This window comes from Bidens hawaiensis, unplaced genomic scaffold (genome assembly GCF_021521415.1).
Source record: "Bidens hawaiensis isolate Kalapana, Puna unplaced genomic scaffold, B.hawaiensis_p1.1 tig00009513_1, whole genome shotgun sequence".
NCBI classification, from domain to species: Eukaryota; Viridiplantae; Streptophyta; class Magnoliopsida; order Asterales; family Asteraceae; genus Bidens; species Bidens hawaiensis.
In genome coordinates, this window is record NW_027491706.1 from 764,656 (window position 1) to 785,069 (window position 20,414).

The 20,414-nt window shown below is 44.8% G+C and overlaps 1 protein-coding gene across 1 annotated transcript; it reads left to right on the forward strand.

Annotated features, from left to right (window-relative positions):
- Nucleotides 1-4,024: 4,024 nt before the first annotated feature.
- LOC143532626 (zinc finger BED domain-containing protein RICESLEEPER 3-like) lies at nt 4,025-17,192 on the forward strand. Its single transcript, XM_077027628.1, has 3 exons — nt 4,025-4,424; nt 16,513-16,917; nt 17,002-17,192. The coding sequence occupies exons 1-3, from the start codon at nt 4,025-4,027 to the stop codon at nt 17,190-17,192; spliced, it is 996 nt and encodes a 331-aa protein (XP_076883743.1).
- The last annotated feature ends 3,222 nt before the right edge of the window (nt 17,193-20,414 follow it).

Below are 20,414 nucleotides of genomic sequence, written 5' to 3' on the forward strand. Positions count from 1 at the left end.
TAATGAGTCCACTATTTGAAAAATTTGCACCATGAATTCTTGGTTCTTGAAATTATCCCTCACCACTCTGGAAGAATGAAATACCATCAGGTTATGGTTACGTGCAACTGCCACTATCAGTTCATCACCGATTGCAAAATGTTGAATGAAAGTGATGCAAGAGCATCCGGTCCATTATGTCAGCCCGGCCCGGCCCAATGCTTGTTTTTATTTATAAATAGAGTTGTTAAGCCTTTTGTTTAGTCAGTTGATTGTTTTTTGAATAAAGAATTTGTAAGCTTTGTTAACTGAATCATTCGCTTCAAATCGGTTGAATGAAATCATTGTGTTATTGAGCCATTTGATTACTAGTCAAAATGCATCAGTTGGTATCAGAGCTTTTGGTTCTCAAATGGCTCGACGTGAAGGTCAATACTTGTTTGCTCGTAGATTCGCCGATAGAGGCAATAGCACGAGTGTTTTCTATTTACGTGCTCGTGGAGAAGATCGACGCCTGACTCGCAGATCCGCCGACCGAGGCAGCGATGGAGTCTATGCTGACCCACTAGATCTCGAAGATATCAAACGACTGATGTTCGGTTTATTTGTACATATATTAGTATGTTAACTTAGTCGTTTTACTCGTTTAGTTTAGGAACTTTGGTACTTCATACGTGTTTATTGTGTTTCAGGTCACAGGTGCTTAATGCGCTTAATTTGGACCTGTACGAGCATGGAATGAAGACCCGGGATGTCCAGCACGCTTACCAAGGCAGTTATTTGGAGTTGCTGAGGGAAGCCACCCATCGCGTAGCGCGATGGGCGTGGAAGACAGGGCATCGCGCTACGCACGCGATGCCCTACAATTATTGATATGTTGACTTTTGGTCCATCGCGTAGCGCGATGGACTAGAGTAGGGGACCATCGCGCTACACGATGGTCCGCACAAACGAGAAATTTATGGTTTTATGTTATATTACGTTTTGATGACCCTAGACGCCATTATTCACTATCCAGACGATTATTAGAGCAGCAAGGAGGAGAACCATTGATCCCAATCATCTCAAGGACCCGTACATGATCTTATCCATCATAACCGAAGCCCGAGAGATGCCGAGACGCGGCTAGACCCTTCGAGTCATACCCGGGATGTATAGTTTGTAATCTTTCAGTTATTTTCTCATCTACTAGAACGATTGATAGTAATTATCTTGATGTTAATATATGAGTATTGATGTCTAGTATTATTGTGCACAACGTCAGTTTAGGTTTAATTCGATCAGAACGATTAGTGTGCCAGTTGCTATGATAATTGTTTATAGGATTGTTCTGACCTGTTAATTGTGAGAAAGCATATGTTTGCCCTTAGTTGAGTCTCACTGGCAGGGACCGTTTGATAACCAGTGCCATGTGTTAGCGAGCATGGATGCCTAAGGTTTAACCGGTTAGTCAGTCCGTAGTTGACACAGGATAGTTTATCTGTTATGTGCATGAGTTGATGTTAGTTTGCTTACTTGAATTTCCGGGTGTGATTTGTCTTTGTTAATCAATTGAATACGTGATTACTTGTTTGCTTATTATAAAATATAAACTGTTCGCTAGTGTGATCAGCACTTTAATTGAACTACTTCATAATGTTAGGAATTGATTTCACTTTACACTGACCACATACTCCTCGTGGTTCGACACCCTACTTACCCTGACTAGCTTAAGGTGATTAAGACACTAGATTTAATTGATTTTAACTAGATAGCGACAGTCTAGCATCAAAATGGCGCCGTTTCCGGGGAGTTAGTGCGCTTAGTGTTTTTGTGTTAATTGATTTTTTAGATTAAATTAGTTTAATTTAGTTGTTATTTTTATTTTTAGTTTAGTTTTGTTTTACCATTTTACGCGGGATGTGTTATTTGTGCAGGTAACAGGTTTATGCACCCTCGCCACTCAGGAAGAAATTCTCCGCTGATTTACAAGCCAGAAATCGAACTTTTAGCTCGGCAGTACTGAGCTCAGATCAGACAGTCAGACATGGAAGGTCAGAACCAGAATCAGAATCAAAACCAAAACCCATCGCCTGAGATCAATGTTTTCCAACCCGAACCGAATCCACCAAATAATCAAAATCCACCAAATAATGACCTACCACCACCAATAAACACCAACCAACAACCCCAAAATTCAGCCCGACAATCCAAAAACCAAACCGAAACTTTGACAGACCCGAGCATCAGTCCAGAACAATACCCCTTGTCACCGACAGCCGATTATTCAAGCTTATGACCATGTCAGTATTCACACTAAAGACGAAGAAGAAGGAGATGAGGAGGAACAGGAACCGAGGAATGATGGTAGTAACGGGGATGATTGGAGAGTTAGAGGGAATGACGGGTTTGAGCCGAGAAATAATGATGCGGGTTTGCGTGTTGAAGAGATTGAAGAGGTAGATGAACTGGTTAGGGTGAGAGGTAACAGGTGGAGGAACAGAAATCCTGATCGAGGAGGTATTGGAAGATATCGAGAGGAACGAAGACAGCCGACCCAGGTTAACCGAGGAGGTTTTGAGGAACCGAGGGCCAGACGAAGGAATTATGTGCTCCCGGCTCAGGGTGTTAACAGTCGGTTCAGACAGGCTATTTCAGATGGTGCCTCACCGATTGTCACACAGGTTCATGTACAGGGACAACCGACATTTAAATCCCGTCCGTCCTACATCAACATAGTTCCCCATTTTCACGGACTGGGATTTGAAGACCCGTATTCACCCTTGTCAGATTTTTTAGCTGTTTGCGGGTCTATCGGTGACGGTACGTATGATCAGGATGAGGTTCGGTTGCGGTTGTTCCAGATTTCACTAAAAGACAAAGCCAAACACTGGTTCAACTCGCTACCGATGCACAATATTGAGAACTGGGGTGAGATGCAGCAGGTGTTCCTTAACGAGTATTATTCACAGTCGAAGACCATCGAGGCCCGAATAGAGATTAAACATTTTTCAGAGCTACCGGATGAGTTATTCCATGAGGCCTTTACTCGTTACAAGGAAATGATTCGGAAGTGCCCGCACCATCAGATTTAGTTGTGGGAGTTGGTTAAGTGTTTCGTTGACGGGTTAACAGAAATCTGTTTGTCACTACTTTGAAAGATCCAACGACGACGACGGGAACGTAAAAGGTAAGTGCAACCACTGCTCTCAAGTGCATGACACAGACCCGAGTGTTGGTGGAACATCAACAAAAAAACACTCAAAGGCATGCATGCAAAACCCAAATAATTCGAAAGATGGTAATGATGATATGGAAGAAATTATGCAACATTTAAGGAACTCGGTAACGACAATGATATTATACGACACACTTCCTTTCTCATTTTTGAAAGCGAGGGATTTCAACGGTTTATTATAGCTCTTACTGGTGCCAAGGATGGTAGTTTGAAACCGGATACAACAAAAGTAAGAAAAGCCTTAGCGAAACTGATAATCATCAACGAACTTCGTTTCTCGTTTGTTAACAACATGGGATTTAAAGAGTTAGTGGAAGCTTCGCTCCGTGATTTTAGCATGCCTTCACCGTCTGCAGTAGCAAAGGATTGCTGTGATTACTTTTTGAAAAAGAAGATGAAGTTAAGAAAGTTGTTTAAGAACAATAAGCAAAAAGTTTGTCTTGCCACTAATATATGGACTTCAGAGGAAATGGTCGATTACATGTGTTTAACAGCACAGTATATCGACAATGATTGGACTTTGCAAAATAAAATAATCAACTTCAGGGGTCTTTTTAGTGGTGACGGTGAGGATATCGGAAGCACAATTGTTGAATGTTTGGAAGAATGGGGAGTTGAGAACGTTGTGACGATAACTATGGATAAAGCATCGTATAGTGACGAAGCAGTTTCGTATTTGAAGAGTAATTTGCCAAACTTTATGTCTAATGGTAAATATCTTCCTATTAGGTGTATGACGAGTGTTATAGGTTCGGTTGTGAAAGAGGGGTTCAAATCACTAAATGTTTCAATTGAGCGTGTTCGTAGTGTAGTTAGATATGTTAGATAATGTATCCCGACAGGTTCAAATCTTGCGTTGTTGAGAAAAAACTGGAGCCGAAAAGAGTGTTTCTTGATTTCCCTTTTAGATGGGACACAACATATGATATGTTGAAAATGGCACCCGAATTTGAGGAGGCGTTTGATTTATGTGAAACTAAAGATCCAGATTTCAAAGAAGTTTGTGAAAATGGTGTTCCAAGTCGTATCAATTGGGTTTACGCAAGAAAATTGGCGTCGTTGTTGGAATTCTTTAAATGTAAAACTATGGAAATGTCTAGTACTACATACGTGGTAGCTAATCAGTTTTTCAGTGAAGATATGGATGTCGATACTCATTTACATGAACTGAAAGATGAACTCGGCCCACGCTTTAAGCTTATGACAAATACAATGGCAGAAATGTTTGGTAAGAGTTGGGATGATCGAAAGAAGAACAATACTGAAGAAACACTAAGTGACCCGGGGCAGATTACGGATAATCTGGGGGTTAAGTAATGTTTCCCACGAGGATGAGGTCCAGCAGAGAAGGTTTGTTCTTCAAGGGACCTGCAAAACAGACACCGTAAGCTCGTCACTGAGAAGGGGGGGTTCCTCCTTGTGACCACCCTCCGGCGTGAGAATCAGACTAGATTGCTCTGAATATAAGTGTATATTAAGAGATTGCTAGATAAGATTGAGATATCAGATGATGTCCTTACCATTCCAAGGTGTTGGAGTATTTATAGCCGAAGGTAGGTTTCCTAGAAGGTACAGCCGGCTGAATAGTATTCCTGTTCCACCAACAGTGGACTACGCATAGGCCATGCTGGTTGGTGGATAGGCTACGGCCAACAGTAAAGGTCGGCTGTACACTGTTCCTTTACTGCCGGCTACGCACTGTTCCACCAACTGTAGGCTGCGCACGTCCCATCGTAAGGGTTGGTGAGTAGGCAGCGGCTAATAGTGACAAACAGTACTAGAGGGTGCTCCTCCTCGTATTGTTGTCGGTGAGCTGTCACCCTGTGATTGGTTCATGGGCTGTTCTGGTCAAATTGTCTGTTCCGCCCATACCTTAGTAGGTATAGTACGAAAGATCTTCCAGAAGCATACGGACTGGCTCATTTAGGCGGGAGTATTCCTGCCTTGCTCATTCCTTCATGTGACTACTGAAGTAGCTAATGCCTTATGCGTGTAGCCTTGCTGTTAGTGCGGGTAGCCTTCCCTGATGGCTTGTATCCGCAGCTGCGGGAACAGGCGGGGTACTTCACCATTGGGAGGCTTTCCCTGCGGGTACAGCTGGCGTACTGCGCGTAAGGCTCTCTGAGCATGGTGGGTCCTGCTGGAGCAGTTGGTCGTTGCGCAGACGTCCCTGTTCAAGGTGAGTCTTGCGGGTCCAACTGGGCTCTGCTGGGACCTACCTCTTCAAGTCCCCCCAGTCCAATGTTCTTCTCATGAATTATTAATAAGTGAGGTGAACTTTTGGACTTAGCAAGGGGTTTTAAAAAGGGTTTAGTTTTTAGGTTTTCCGTGGTGATTCTTCCCGCGGTTTTCCTGGTGTCACGCAGAAATTCCCGACTTTTCTGCTTGATCTTAGGGTATGAAGCGGGTAGGTTTGTAACCTTCTCGCAAGTCAGGAGCGTTGAGTCCCACTTGTGTGGATTCTCCATGGGGTTTTGATAGTTTTCAACATAGTGATCAATTATGCTAAAACCACCAATTCCATCTTGGAGTTTCAAACAATATAGTTCTCGACGTTCCCGTCATGCGGGGATGTTATTCCCGTTTCCGCAAGCATGGCCCAGAAGATCCTTCTTGGTTTGAATTCCCTGCAGAGTGCTAAGTATGTGAAGGGTTTTGCCTTGACACTGTACCCGCACTCGTCTTACGGTTACTTTATTCCCAAGGTATTCCTGGTGTCAATTCCCTGCGGGTGCTAAGTATGTGAAGGGTTTTGCCTTGACACTGTACCCGCACCCGTCTTATGGTTACTTGGTTACCAAGGTAAGGGGTATTTTCCCGCCTACTTTTGAATCTTTTTTTGAATTTTTTTGAAATTCGAAGAGTTGGTGAAAGGATAAGAACAGTCCAAACCTCTGAAACGTCGTGCGACGGTTTCTTCTGACTGTGTCAGGACGTGCAGGAAGTTATGGTGACGTGACAGTACATGGTCATTCCAGACGCTTTTTCAGGCGCGTGGGCGCGATTTTTCGGGCGCGTGGCCGCGAAATTAATGGTACGCGTCCTTTCAACAGCTGTTGCCAGCTTGCTTTTTGCCACGTGTCATAGTTTCATTGCACCTTCGATTTCTCTCTCCTCCGCATTAAATTCATCGCATTAATTGCGATTAGTATATAAAGGGGGAGAGGGTTCTTTGTAATTCACACTTTCACTTTTCTCTTCATCTTCAGAACGATTTCCGGTGAATACTCAACTTTTCAGTCGAGCCTTTTCTCGAAATCGTTTTCTTTCATCTGCAAGATGTCGTCTCGTGATCTCGAATCTACAGCCGACGACAAGAGTACTGCTGGTGAGTGCCAGTGTGCTTTGCCTGTCGATCTGTACCAGTACGTCGTCAGGAAGTTCATGCTCGAGTCTCTCGAGCCTGAGTTTCCTGAACCCCATCAGACAGTGTACGATGCCCCCAGAGACAAGATCGGGGTATATGCTGCATTCTTTGATTATGGGAATCTTAGGTTCCCATTGACAAAGTTTGTGTACCGTGTCCTGGAGAGGCACGGTGTGCACCTGACCGAGGTGCATCCGATGGCGATTGCCAAGATCCGGCACTTCGAGTGGGTGTGCCGGATTCTGGGCATTGAGCCCTATGTTGACCGCCTGATGACCTTCTACTCCTGGAGGTGCATCCAGGGGTGGTATACGTTGATAACCCGGATTAAGGGTTTGAAGATTTGCGCAACCGAGCGCAGTCTTCGCTTGTGGAAGCGGGAGTTCTTCTACATCTCCGCTCGCGCCATCCCCCTTGCCATGAAGTTCAAAAATGGGCAAGCACTTCCCAGCCTTCACGCCTCCAACTACGAGGAGGCGGAATGGTTTTCGAAGATATCCCGGGTCCAATCTCCGGTTTACCGGTTTGCGGAGTCCGGGATGGTAATGCTCGGGATGAGCCGGGTGTGGAAGAATGCGGATGCGCGAAAGATCCCGATCGTCCTCGAATACGGTTCGAACTCTGTTCCTTACGGTATGCTTTGTTTCTTTTTGTTGATTTAGAATCTCTTATAACTTTTTTCCTGTTTATTTCAGAGGGGAACGACTTGCAGTCGCTCCTGCATCCGCGGGAGGCTGACAGTCCCGCTCGGATGGGTACTCGCGCTCTAGACGAGAACGAGTTGCCCATCCTAGAACAAACGGCGGATCGGTTCGTGGAGGTCTACCCGCTAGGCCACGAGATCCTGAGCGCCAGGCGGCCAGGTAAGGCGCTATTCGACCCTCGACCCCTCAATGTTGAAACCTCTGCTGGAATTCCTCTAATCTTATGTTCTGATGAGGAATCCGCAGATGGTCCTCCGTTGGTGCAGAAGAAGAAGGCTGCCGGCGGGAAGGGGAAGGAGAAGGTGGCCTCCACTGCCGATCCGGTGCCTCGGTCTGACTCCGAGGCCGAGAGCGAAGAGGTGGCGGGGAACCCCGGTGGTGAGAAGACCACCGCTCCGGAGGCTGTGACGACTGTCACCTCCGGAGAGCCCCGGATGACGACGGTGAGCGGCGCAAAGAGGCCGGCTCCATCGGGTTCATCCCCGCCTGTCCGTACTTTCAGGCTCAAGAAAACCCGTGAGTACAAACTTCCTTTAACTTTAACTTCATAGTTTTTCCATCTTTAATACTTATCTTCTTTTTGCAGGCGTGGATGTTGACGCATTCCAGGGTGGAGCGCAGAGGAGTACCTCCCCGCCAATGACGGTAGGCTTGGTCAGCCTACCTGAGGCGACGACCCAGGCGCCTGCGCCTGCTTCCGCTGGTTCAGTTGCTCACTCCTTTGAGCCGACTGTTCCAGCTGTGATGACGTCACCGCCGGCTGTGAGTGCTATTTTTACAGCATCTTTCACAGAGCCGGCGGTTACTTTTGCTGCGGACTCCGCAACGGCGACCGCGGCGGCTGTTACCATGCCGCCTCCGTCATCGGCCACGACGGCCGATCCTTCAGGTATGCCCGGGGCTTATCGCCAACCTCTGCCTCCTTCCATCTGCCTGACCTCTTGGATGGATTTCCGTTGGGTTCAGGTGATGGGTTTGGCGGCTATCGGCCTGTTATTGACCCTACAGGTGCGTAGGGTTCTTTTGGCCTATTTTATATATTTTTATCATCTTTTCCTAACTGCCTTATGTTTTTTTTTGCAGTGTCGGATTCCAATGAAGTGTATGTTCCACGCTGGAACATCCGCCGAGGAACAACCCTTCGCACACCTATGGAGTGCGTGGAGTGGGCTCGTCACGCTGCTCCCAGTGGTGCGTTGGGGGAAGCCATGGCTAGCTACCAGGAGGGTAGGCTAAGCAATGAGCTTCGGGTTCTCCTGGCCAGGATGCAGCCGCACGTCGAGCTGCTTTGTCGTGAAAACGACAAGTTAAAAGCAGCTCGCCTTCAGGAAGTAGCTCAGGCGCGGGCTGTCCGGGAGGAGAATAGGAGGCTTTCCGCCGCGGCGGCGGAGAAGGAGAAGGCGTTCAAGGCCCTTGAAGTTGAGGTTCAGGCCCGTCTCGAGGCTCGCTCCAAGGCTACCCAAGCTGTTAATGAACAGCTTCGGCTGGCTAAGGAAACTGCCAGGAACGCAACTGAAAGGGCCACCAAGGCTGAAGCTGTTGCTGAGCCTCTACGCGTGGAGAATGAATAGCTTAAAGCCAAATTAGAGGCTCTCCAGCAGGCTCATGATGCCTTGGCGATGGAGGATGCGAAGAAGCTCCAAGAGATCCTGGACCAGAGGGGCGTGCTTGACCACGCTGAGCGGAAGCTAAAGGGCGTCGAAGAGGCTGCTGCAAAGGAAGTGTTGCTTGCCAACCTTAATAAAAGTGAAGCCGAACGCGCCTGTACCCAAGCTCAAGCCGCCCTCCAAGAAGCTCTGGTTGCCAAGGAATGGCTTCTTCGAGAAGCGTTGTCTCAGGTAAGCTTTTCATGTCTTTACGCTTTTCTTTGTAAATAGAAAAGGTTCTGATACTTGTATTTTTTCTTTGTAGGTTGTGCATCGGGTCTTCTCAGAGACGTCTTATGACGATGCTATGAGCGCAGCCCTCAACGCTTCTCATGAGGATGGGGAAAAGGCCGGCTTCCTGCTTGGTCTAGGGTTCGTTGAGAACGGCATCCCGCCTTCCAACTTCCCTTTGTACAATGTTGATACTGAAGCTATTTACGACCAAGCAGTGAATCAGTATGCCGCCTTCCCGCATCCGGTGGTGGAGAAGGTGAACGAAGTCGCTGCTGCTGATGATGGGCTAGCTATCCTTAAAGCTTTCCTTGAACCACCACGCTCTACTGATGGAGCGGGTCCAAGTGGAAGTGGTCCTGAAGCTTGATTCTGAAGATCCCTTTCCACCATTAGCGTAGATTTTTGCTTTTGTATAGCTATCTTTGTAATATTTGAATTTGATGGAATAAAGATTGTGTTAGTTCTTTGCCTTGTTTATTTTACGCCTGTTTTGATCTAACTTAGCAACTTCTTTAGTACTTAGATAAGTTAACTTTTTAACGTGGTAAATTATAAGTTTGTTTCGCTTCCTCTTTTATGATTGTGCGGGTATGACCGTCACTTACACTTAGTAGGATGGCTTAACTTTACTTATATCTGACCTGCGTGGAAGTTTTCCTCATCTTTTCCTTTGAAATTTTCTAAGTGTTCAGAATAAGTTAACCTTTGAACGTGGTAGATGATAGGTTGAAGTTTTGCTTCCTTGTTCGTGATTGTGCGGGTAAGACCGTCACTTGCACTTACAAGGATGGCTAAACTTTACTTACATCTGACCTGCGTGTAGGTTTTCCTTAAAACTTGAGATTTTTAGCGTTGTGTTTATGCGGGTTTTGCCGCCTTCCACACGTAACGACTTACTTCTTCCCCCATTTATGCGGTGAATACCGGCACATCAGTGTGGGAAGTTCATAAGTATAAAGGTAAGGCTATCAACACATTGTGAAAGGAGAATCATTTCCATTAGAAGTGGCTCTAGGCCTTTTCTTTACAAGTTTGGAATTGATCTACATATAACATTTGCGTAATTGAGCTCCATTCCATGTTCTTGGGATGGGAGTGCCATCGAGCCTTTCGAGCCGGTATGCGCCCTTTCCCAGGACTTCTTTGATAATGTATGGCCCTTCCCAGACCGGGGCCAGCTTTCCTGGGCGTTCTTGGTTCGAAGCCTCGTTGTTACGCAGTATGTAGTCTCCTACATTGAAGTTGCAGAGTTTTACCCGCGTGTTGTAGTACTTTTGCATTTGTCGCTTGTAGTTCTCTTCACGCACTGCGGCTAAGTCTCTGCGTTCCTCGGTTAGCATAAGGTCCAACCGTCTTTCCGCATCATTGTCTTCTGGCTGAATCAAGACTCTTGGTGAGGGTAAACCAATTTCGACCGGGACCATGGCCTCAGTGCCATAAGTGAGGCTGAACGGGGTTTCTCCCGTACTGGCCTTCTTCAGTGTTCTGTTTGCCCAAAGGACGTGCGGAAGCTCGTCCACCCAGCTGGATCTGTGTTCCAAGAGTCTTTTCTTTATGCCTTCGACGATGCTCTTATTTGCTCTTTCCACCTCACCATTACCTTGCGGGTGTGCCACTGAGGTAAAGGTGTGGGTGATTTGAAGTTCTTTCAGCCACTGTTGTAGCTTCTTGTCAGCAAAGTTGGTGCCGTTATCGCTCACCAAATTCTGTGGAAGTCCAAAACGACAAATAATAAATTCCCAAATAAATTTTTTGATATGTTTCGCGGTTGTTTGGGCTAAGGGTTTTGCTTCTATCCACTTGGTGAAGTAGTCGATGGCTACCACTAGGAACTGAACATTTCCTGCTGCTGTAGGAAATGGGCCTGTCACATCGATGGCCCACTTCTGAAATGGCCATGAAGAGGTGACTGGAACAAGTTCATTCTTCGGGCGGTGCGTGTTGGGTGCGTAAAGCTGGCAAGACCTGCATTTTCTGATGTATGCCAGCGCATCCGTATGCATCCCCGGCCAAAAGTATCCCGCGTTGTTTAGCTTAGCTACAACAGCGCGGGGACCTGCGTGTACTCCACAGATGCCTTCGTGTACTTCCCTTAAGAGGTAGTCAGCATCTTGGTTGTCCACGCATCTTAAGAGTGGGCCAAGAAAGTTACGTCTGTAAAGGATGTCATCGATGAGTTGATAATTTAGTGCTTTACAGCGTAGTTTTCTTGCCTGTGTTTTTGACTCTGGTAGTGTACCTGCCGCAAGGTATTTTATTATTGGTGTCATCCATGTTTCTGTACCGGTTTGGATGACACAAATTTCCTTGTGCGGGACCGAAGGTGTCTCGAGGAGTTCAATGCGGATATCCTTTCCTAAGTGGGTGAAGGCTAATGATGCAAGCTTGCTTAACGCATCCGCAGATTTGTTTTCACTTCGCTTGACGTGTATGACTTTGCAGTCGTTGAAATCGCGCATAAGGGATTTTGCTTGTGCGAGGTACAGGGCCATTGTGTCGTTCACGGCCGTGTACGTCCCGTTGATTTGATTGGCTACTAACATGGAATCCACGTGGGCTTCCAAGTTTTTCACTCCCATCTTACGCGCAATTCTCAACCCAGCCAAGAATGCCTCATACTCGGCTTCGTTATTCGTACTTGGAAAGTACAGTCGAATAGCGTAAGTGCATTCTTGGCCTGCTGGGTTGGTTAGTTTCAGCCCTGCGCCTGAACCCTCGTTACTGGCTGCTCCATCAGTGTAGAGTCGCCAGACATCATTGATGTCTTGTGCTGGAGAGGGTTGAGCCTCTTCCTGGCACTCTTTTTCCCGCGATGCAGGCACTTCTGCAATAAAGTCGGCCAAAACCTGGCCTTTTATGGCTGGTCTTGGCTTATACTTTATCGCGTACTCCCCTAACTCAATTGCCCATTTGGCTAGGCGTCCCGATAACTCGGGTTTGCCTAGAACGTTTGCAAGTTTGAAGTTGGAGAGAATGGTGATTGGGTGACCCTGGAAATATCGTCTTAACCTGCGTGAAGCGTGTATAAGTGCTAAGACTAATTTTTCGAGGGTAGAGTACCGGGTTTCTATGTCTGTTAAGATACGACTGACATAATAGATTGGCATCTGGATGCCTTTTCGCTCTACTAGCAGGACTGCCCCGGTTGCTCTATCTGTTGCGGAAAGGTATAGGATTAACTCCTCTCCCGCTTTTGGTGCTGTGAGCGTTGGGAGTTCGATCAAGCGTGACCGAATCTCCTGAAAAGCTGCTTCAGCTTCTGGTGTCCAGCGGAAGTGCGTTTTCTTTAAACAGTTTCTCAACGTTGACACGAAGGGAAACGACTTATCCGCGTGGTTTGCCAAAAAGCGATTAAGTGCCACTAGTCGTCCATTCAGTGTCTGAGCCTGTTTGATGGTAGTAGGTGATTCCATTTTGATAATGGCTTCGACCTTTTCAGGGTTCGCTCTGAAGCCATCTTTAGTGACGATGACCCCCAAGAACTTCCCTTCTTCCATTCCAAAGGCACACTTGCTCGGGTTGAGCTTCATGTTTATCTTCCTGAGCGTGTTGAAAGTTTCTTCGATGTCTTTCAACATCGCTTCTGGGTCAGGGCTTTTGATGACCAAGTCATCCATGTAGACTTCCAAGTTCCTCCCAATTTGGGCATGAAACTGGTTGTCCATCAGGCGTTGGTATGTGGACCCGGCATTCTTAAGTCCGAATGGCATCATTTGATAACAAAATGTGCCATCGGGCGTCCGAAAAGCGGTTTTGTCCTGATCATCAACGGCCATGTGGATTTGATGGTACCCCTTATACTCGTCCAGGAAGCATTTAAGGCGGAACGGTGCCAACGAATCCACCTTAAGATCAATTTCAGGTAACGGATAACAATCTTTGGGGCATGCTTTGTTCAAGTCCTTGAAATCTATGCACATGCGCCATTGTTTGTTATTCTTCGGTACCATAACGGGATTTGCAACCCAAGTTTGATATCTACTAACGCGTACGATGCCTGCGTCAAGGAGTTCCTTGACTTGGGTTCTACACGCGTTAGTTTGTTCTGGCCCCATTACTCTGCGCTTTTGTACGATTGGCGTAACAGCCGGATCGCATTTGAGCTTATGCTCTGCCTTACTTCGGGGTACACCAGTCATGTCAGCTGGTGTCCACGCGAAGATGTCAGCGTTTTTCTGTAATAAGCGCTTGAGTAAGGTGCGTGTGGGATCAACAACTGTTGGGCCAATGGAAACGGCCTGGTCAGGGTACTTGCCGTTGAAGGCCCATCTTTCTGGCTCGGTGATGGTTGGTTTAGCCATCTTTGGTTTGGGTTTAGATGAGACAGATGCGATGCATACCTGGGGAATGCCGGTGATCATCGCTACACCCTCAGCTGTTGGCCATCCCATCATGCCGTGGACTGAGGATACCACGGCGTTGAATCTTGCCATCCCGTCTCTTCCGAAGAGAATGTCGTATGTGTGGTGTGGCTTCCTCATTACGACAAAATCCACGTCTTCTGTGCGTGAGTGATTCCCGTCCGTAAGAGTGACGGGGAAAGATAGGATGCCCAGGGGGGTGTTTGTGCTGCCATCGAACCCTTCCATCGAGGCGCAGATCGTTTCCAGGCGCTCTTTGTCTTCGTCATCTAGCTTGTCGAAGAACTGCCTGTACATCACCGTTGACGAGGCGCCGTTGTCAGCAAGAGTGCGAGAAGTGATGTAGTGTCCCAGCTGGCTTTTGATGACGATAGGGCCTTCTTTGCTGGGTCCTCCTGGCACTCGCGGGAAGCGCACCTCAGCTTCCTTCCACGCACATGGTTCTGTCGTTCGCCTTTTTCTTCCTCTGATCTTGCCATGAACCATGTTGATGCTGATGTCAACGGGCTTTCGTCCGTTGCCTCGGTACCGGTTGTCGTTCCTTCCTCTCTTCTTGATTGATGCCACCAGGTGTGCCAGTCTTCCATCCTTGACGAATGCTTCAACAATATCCTTCAAGGATGTACACTCTTCCGTACTATGACCTTTGGTCCTGTGGAAGTCACAGGATTTGCTCTGATCCGCATTAGGACGCTGCCGGATCATTGGAGCTTTTGGCCATGGTAGCTTTTCAGTGGCAAATATCTCCGTGACGCTTTTGGTGAGTGGCGTCCACCGGTGTTTTTGGCTTGAAGGGTGTGTGTGATTTCTTCCGCCAACAAGAGGGTGAGAGCTGGATGAGGTGTCAAAGTTTACCCTTGACTGCCAGATACCTAGCTTCCTCTTTTTGTTCTGCCGGGCGATCCGAACATTGTTTTCTCTAGTCCTCTGCGTGTAGAGGTGTGTACTCTGGGGAAGATCCCTTCCCAGCTGCTTCTCCGTCTCGGCAAAGCGCTTGGCCGCCGTCATGATGGCATCCCATGTTGATGGCATGCCATCCTTACCCGTCAATGTGCGGATAAGCTCTGGGTATTCGGCGCCCTGGATGAAAGCGGCGCGAACAAGATCTTCACTTATGTTGCCGAGACTTAGCTTTTTGGAGTTGAAGCGAGTGATGAAGCCTAGTAAAGATTCATCCTCCTCTCTAACGCAGTTGAGGATCGTCCACTGTTCTTCAGTATATTTCCTCTGCTGGCTGAAGTGCTGGCTGAACTTGTTCTGAAAGTCCGCCCAATCATAAATGTGGTGGACCGGTAAACGGTCGAACCATGCCCTGGCCGCTCCAACCAGAGTCATCTGGAACATATAACACCACGTGGGTTCCGTCCAGTTACTGACGGTTGCCCCCGCAATGAATCTGTTCAAGTGGTCGTCTGGGTCGGATAGACCATCGTAAGTGCCAATGTTGGACATTTGTTTGGCACTTCTCGGGGCGATTGCTTCCGCAATGTCCCTTGCGAACTTCGACTTTCCTGCATTTGTAGCAGTTGGTCTAAAGGTTTTGGAGAAGTCACGCGGGTTTCTCTCCGCATTCGTTGGTTTAAAGGCTTCCCCAAAATTCCTTTTTGGTTGGAAGTCCGTTTCCTTACGCTTCCCTTTCGCCTTATAGCGAGGGTTTGCGTCGGTATCGGATTCTTCCCTCTCATCGTCTGAGTACTCGCACTCACTGTTCATATTGAGATGTTGGCGAGTACTGCCGAATTCGTCAGCCTGTTGAACTGAACGCAAGCGTTCATCCAATTCAGCTTGGAACTCTTTCTAACGTGCCTCGGCCCACGCCTTAACTTGATCTAGTGTTTGGCGAGGGACCCTCGTTCGTTTTTCCAACTGGGCATCAGTGAACCCCAGTGGAATATTTACTGCACTTGCCCCGGCTTGGGTAACCGGGGTAGTGTTCGTAAGATTTGTATAACCGCCGGTGTTCTCCCCAGTTGCTGGGGTTGTGGTTACCGGGGTTTCTTGGTCGATTACTGGCCTTTGGACCGGAGTAACGTTAACCATTTCTTCAGAAATTTTGAAAAAACTAAGGATTAGTTCTAGCTTTTATGCACGGATGGCGCCAATGAAGAAACACTAAGTGACCCGGGGCAGATTACGGATAATCTGGGGGTTAAGTAATGTTTCCCACGAGGATGAGGTCCAGCAGAGAAGGTTTGTTCTTCAGGGGACCTGCAAAACAGACACCGTAAGCTCGTCACTGAGAAGGGGGGGTTCCTCCTTGTGACCACCCTCCGGCGTGAGAATCAGACTAGATTGCTCTGAATATAAGTGTATATTAAGAGATTGCTATATAAGATTGAGATATCAGATGATGTCCTTACCAATCCAAGGTGTTGGAGTATTTATAGCCGAAGGTAGGTTTCCTAGAAGGTACAGCCGGCTGAATAGTATTCCTGTTCCACCAACAGTGGACTACGCACAGGCCATGTTGGTTGGTGGATAGGCTACGGCCAACAGTAAAGGTCGGCTGTACACTGTTCCTTTACTGCCGGCTACGCACTGTTCCACCAACTGTAGGCTGCGCACGTCCCATCGTAAGGGTTGGTGAGTAGGCAGCGGCTAATAGTGACAAACAGTACTAGAGGGTGCTCCTCCTCGTATTGTTGTCGGTGAGCTGTCACCCTGTGATTGGTTCATGGGCTGTTCTGGTCAAATTGTCTGTTCCGCCCATACCTTAGTAGGTATAGTACGAAAGATCTTCCAGAAGCATACGGACTGGCTCATTTAGGCGGGAGTATTCCTGCCTTGCTCATTCCTTCATGTGACTACTGAAGTAGCTAATGCCTTATGCGTGTAGCCTTGCTGTTAGTGCGGGTAGCCTTCCCTGATGGCTTGTATCCGCAGCTGCGGGAACAGGCGGGGTACTTCACCATTGGGAGGCTTTCCCTGCGGGTACAGCTGGCGTACTGCGCGTAAGGCTCTCTGAGCATGGTGGGTCCTGCTGGAGCAGTTGGTCGTTGCGCAGACGTCCCTGTTCAAGGTGAGTCTTGCGGGTCCAACTGGGCTCTGCTGGGACCTACCTCTTCAAATACATTGCTGTATTTTGCTGTTATATTGGATCCGCGCATGAAGGTTGAGGTTATCAAGTATGGTTTTACAACAATTTGTAACATGAAAAAAGAGCCAAATACCGAACAAGAAGTTGTGGATACGATGGTTGAAGAAATGGTTAAAGATGTCACGGATGAGTTCGGGTTATTGTTCAATGAATACGAGTTGTTGTATCAAACAACAAATTCAAATGATGATATAACTGAATTACAAAAGTACCTTAAAGATGCCACTATGCAGAATACAGAGGACTTTGATATACTACAACGGTGGAAACTAAATACTTCAAAGTATCCAACTTTATCCAAAATGGCAAAAGGTATTATACTTTCATTATAAATATTTTATTATTAGTTAATTAGTTATAAGATACTTAATTTTTTTTTAATGTATTTTGTTTTAGAACTTTTGGCAATTCCGCTTTCGACTCTTCCCACAGAGTCTGCTTTCTATATAGAAAAGCGAGTGTTAGATCCGTATAGAAGTGTGTTACCTGTTACTATCATTGAAGCATTAGTCTGTACACGGGACTGGGTTCGAAAGTCGAGGAAAGACGTCATTATCGAAGATTTCGATGATCCAGATGTTTTCTGATTTAGATTTTTGTTAAGGTAATTTCATTTTGTTATGTAATTTATAAATGTTTTAGTGTATCTTATCGGTATCTGTATTTGTAGATGTTTCTGAACAACCTGGATGCGGATCAAGTTCTCAGCAGTGATGGAATATGTGTTTTTCTTTTTTGTTGAATTGTGGTTTCTTTATGCAATTTCGTAAACTGTTTCGTTCGTGCGACTTTGGTTGAATATTGGTATTGTTTAGTTTTCATGTTCTTCTGTTTACCGTATTAAATTTATCATGTAATGTCGGATTTGGGCTTAATTAACAGTTGATCTTTAATTATTTTTTTTAAACGGTTATTCAAAAACTGGTTAATTTAATAACCGGTTATTGATCAACAATCAATTAACCGGTTAATCGGGTTGGTTAGTAACCGGTTTTCAAGCACAAACAACCTAACCGGTATAACCGGTTTCGGTTATAACCAAACCGGTTAATCTGTTTAAAAAAAATGATTTAAAAACATAAAGCCGGTTTCGGTTAACCGGTTTTGTAACGTGAACTCAAGGTTACGAGCCTTGCGAGCGACAAAATTGCTCTAACAATGATTATTAGGAATGGCCAAATAGGCGTAATCAAACATGCTTTTTTACATATCTTTCGTTATTTGGGACCCTATTTACTTCTTTGAGGTCTTGGGTTCAATCCAAACGACAGGAAAATTTGGTGTAGTTTAAGAAGTAGGGATAGAAGTAGCATTTGCCGTTATAAAAAATAAATGTAAATTAGAAGTTTGGAAGTTTATTTAAGTACGACTTCTATTGAAATGTGTGGCTCTAAGCATTTTTGTTATATGAGAATACAAAACTTACACGTCCGTAGTTATATTAAATATATGAAATACGTTATATTTTCTATCAAACTTGCAGTTAATGCGATCATGATTCATGGACTATGTAATTTCTCAAGTCACCGATGATGCATGTATGATTTGGTCAATTTTGTATTTAATTGGTCAAAAACGTAGAAAACTTTTTGATGTTTTTTTTCTTTTTAACAATTAAATTTTTATACTCTATATTTTAACCACCTTAGACCATGCGTAGTCAAAACTAGAAACACCCAGATATTTTACATAATATGGCTCCTAGTCAGCATTTTAATGGGAAAATGCCCCTAAAATGACTCTCTCTCCTCCCTATCTCTCTACCTCTCTCTCTCACAAAAGCCTCAAAAATCAAGCTAACCTAGCTTTTCGTACACAAAATTCACCCAAAATGCCACACCCAAAACGCCGGGGCGGTGTTTCTCAACTTTCTAGGCCAAAACATCGCCCCAAAATGTCCGACTACGGATGGTCTTACCCCTCATCATCAAAATGAGAATGGTGCATAAAGTTTCAAATAAAAAGTGTAATTAAATAAATTTAATCTACTTATTTTTTATTATTAATATTCTGTATTTTTATTGATAATGATGGATTGTTTTATAAATTTATATTATTATAAACCGGCTAAGCTACTGGCAATTACAAAAAATAATAATAATAATAATAATAATAATAATAATAAATAAAATAAAAAATTCTCTTTGACTTATTATAATAATTAATATGTTTGACTTAGGTGTAGAGATGGCAAAATCCGAGTCCGATGGATATACCTGAAACCTGAAGCATCGGAGACGGGTATACTCAAAGTCCTACGGGTATTGGGCCGGGTATGAGATTAGTTTAGAAATTTTTTTCATGGATACAGGCCGGACATGGGATTTGGTGATACCTGAAACTATTACCGAAAACACATATCCGTTTACCCAAAATATATACCCGAATTGTATATCCGCATAGTTTTCTTTTTTAATTTTATTTCTTCTTTAACCTTTGTCTAATAACACTTCATTTTTGTAGATGCATTTGAAAAGAATATTTGTATTTAAGATATGTATTTAAAAAATATTATTTATATTTTTCATGTTATCGAGTTTATACGTAAAGTTATATAAAAATATAGTAGATTATTTATCTACTAACGGGTATACCCGATACCTGACGGTTAATTACCCAACACATATCCGATTGGTAATATGCTGAGTTTGGGACTGAATTTTACAATCGGGTATGGGTATGAGATCAGCAATACCCGGCCCATTGCTAGGGGTGTTCTTCGGGTTCATTTTTCGGGTTCCGGGTTTTTAGGGTCAGGTTCTTCGGGTTTCAAAGTTTTAAATCTTAACCCGAAACCCAACTAAAAACTCTCACGGGTTTTTCGGGTTCGGATTTTTTCAGTTGGGTTAATCGGGTTTCGAGTATCCTAGAAAATGAAACAAAAAAAAATTAAAAAAACTTCAATGCTAAAATTAAAACAGCATATTCTTCTTTGCTCGTAACGCAAATTATCAAATAATAAACCATCATAACTTGATAAGTCATAAAACAATTCAAAAGAAGAGTAAAACTAAGTAACTAACTCAAACCATAATCGTCTTCAATCAGACGTGATTTGGTTGTTCGATTATGGTTGCTATTAGTAATAAACGGAAAACATAATTAACAATAAACAATCGATCCATAATAGTTGGGATGACAACAGTCGATTAGGCTCAGATTATGATAACTTTAGTGACTAAGACTAAGCCTATTATACCAAAAAAATATATTTAATTTCAAAACTAAAAGTTTATTCGGGTTAACCCGAAACTTATAAATCAAACCCAAGAACCAACCCGAATTACTTTGGTTCGGGTTCGGGTTAGTCTTTTCTCGGGTTCGGGTTTTCGAGTTCGGGTTCGGGTACAGGTTTTTTCGGGGTAGGTTTCGGGTTTCGGGTAAAAGTGACAGCCCTACCCATTGCCATTCCTACTTATGTATTCAAGTAATAACATATTGACACACATGAGTTTTGATCCTAAAGGGTTACACAATGAATAATGATAAGGGAGGAAGGGGCACTAATGAGTACTACTCATGCACCGGTCAATCTCATATTGTCACCTCATTTTTACCTTTAAGTACCCGCAAACTACAAAACTTGGTAGCACCTACCGCAAGTACCCTAGAACTTTATTGATTCATTTTTATTCTTCAATTGTCAAAATGAATTAAATTTATGTGGCAAACATTTGTCATGAAATGAAGCCATGCATCCTACCCACATAAGATGACGACAGTGTTGCCATATGATTTGAAAGTCATACACCCTAAACATATGAGTGCTCCGTCCTCTCTAATATACAAATACATTTAAAAAAGTTTAA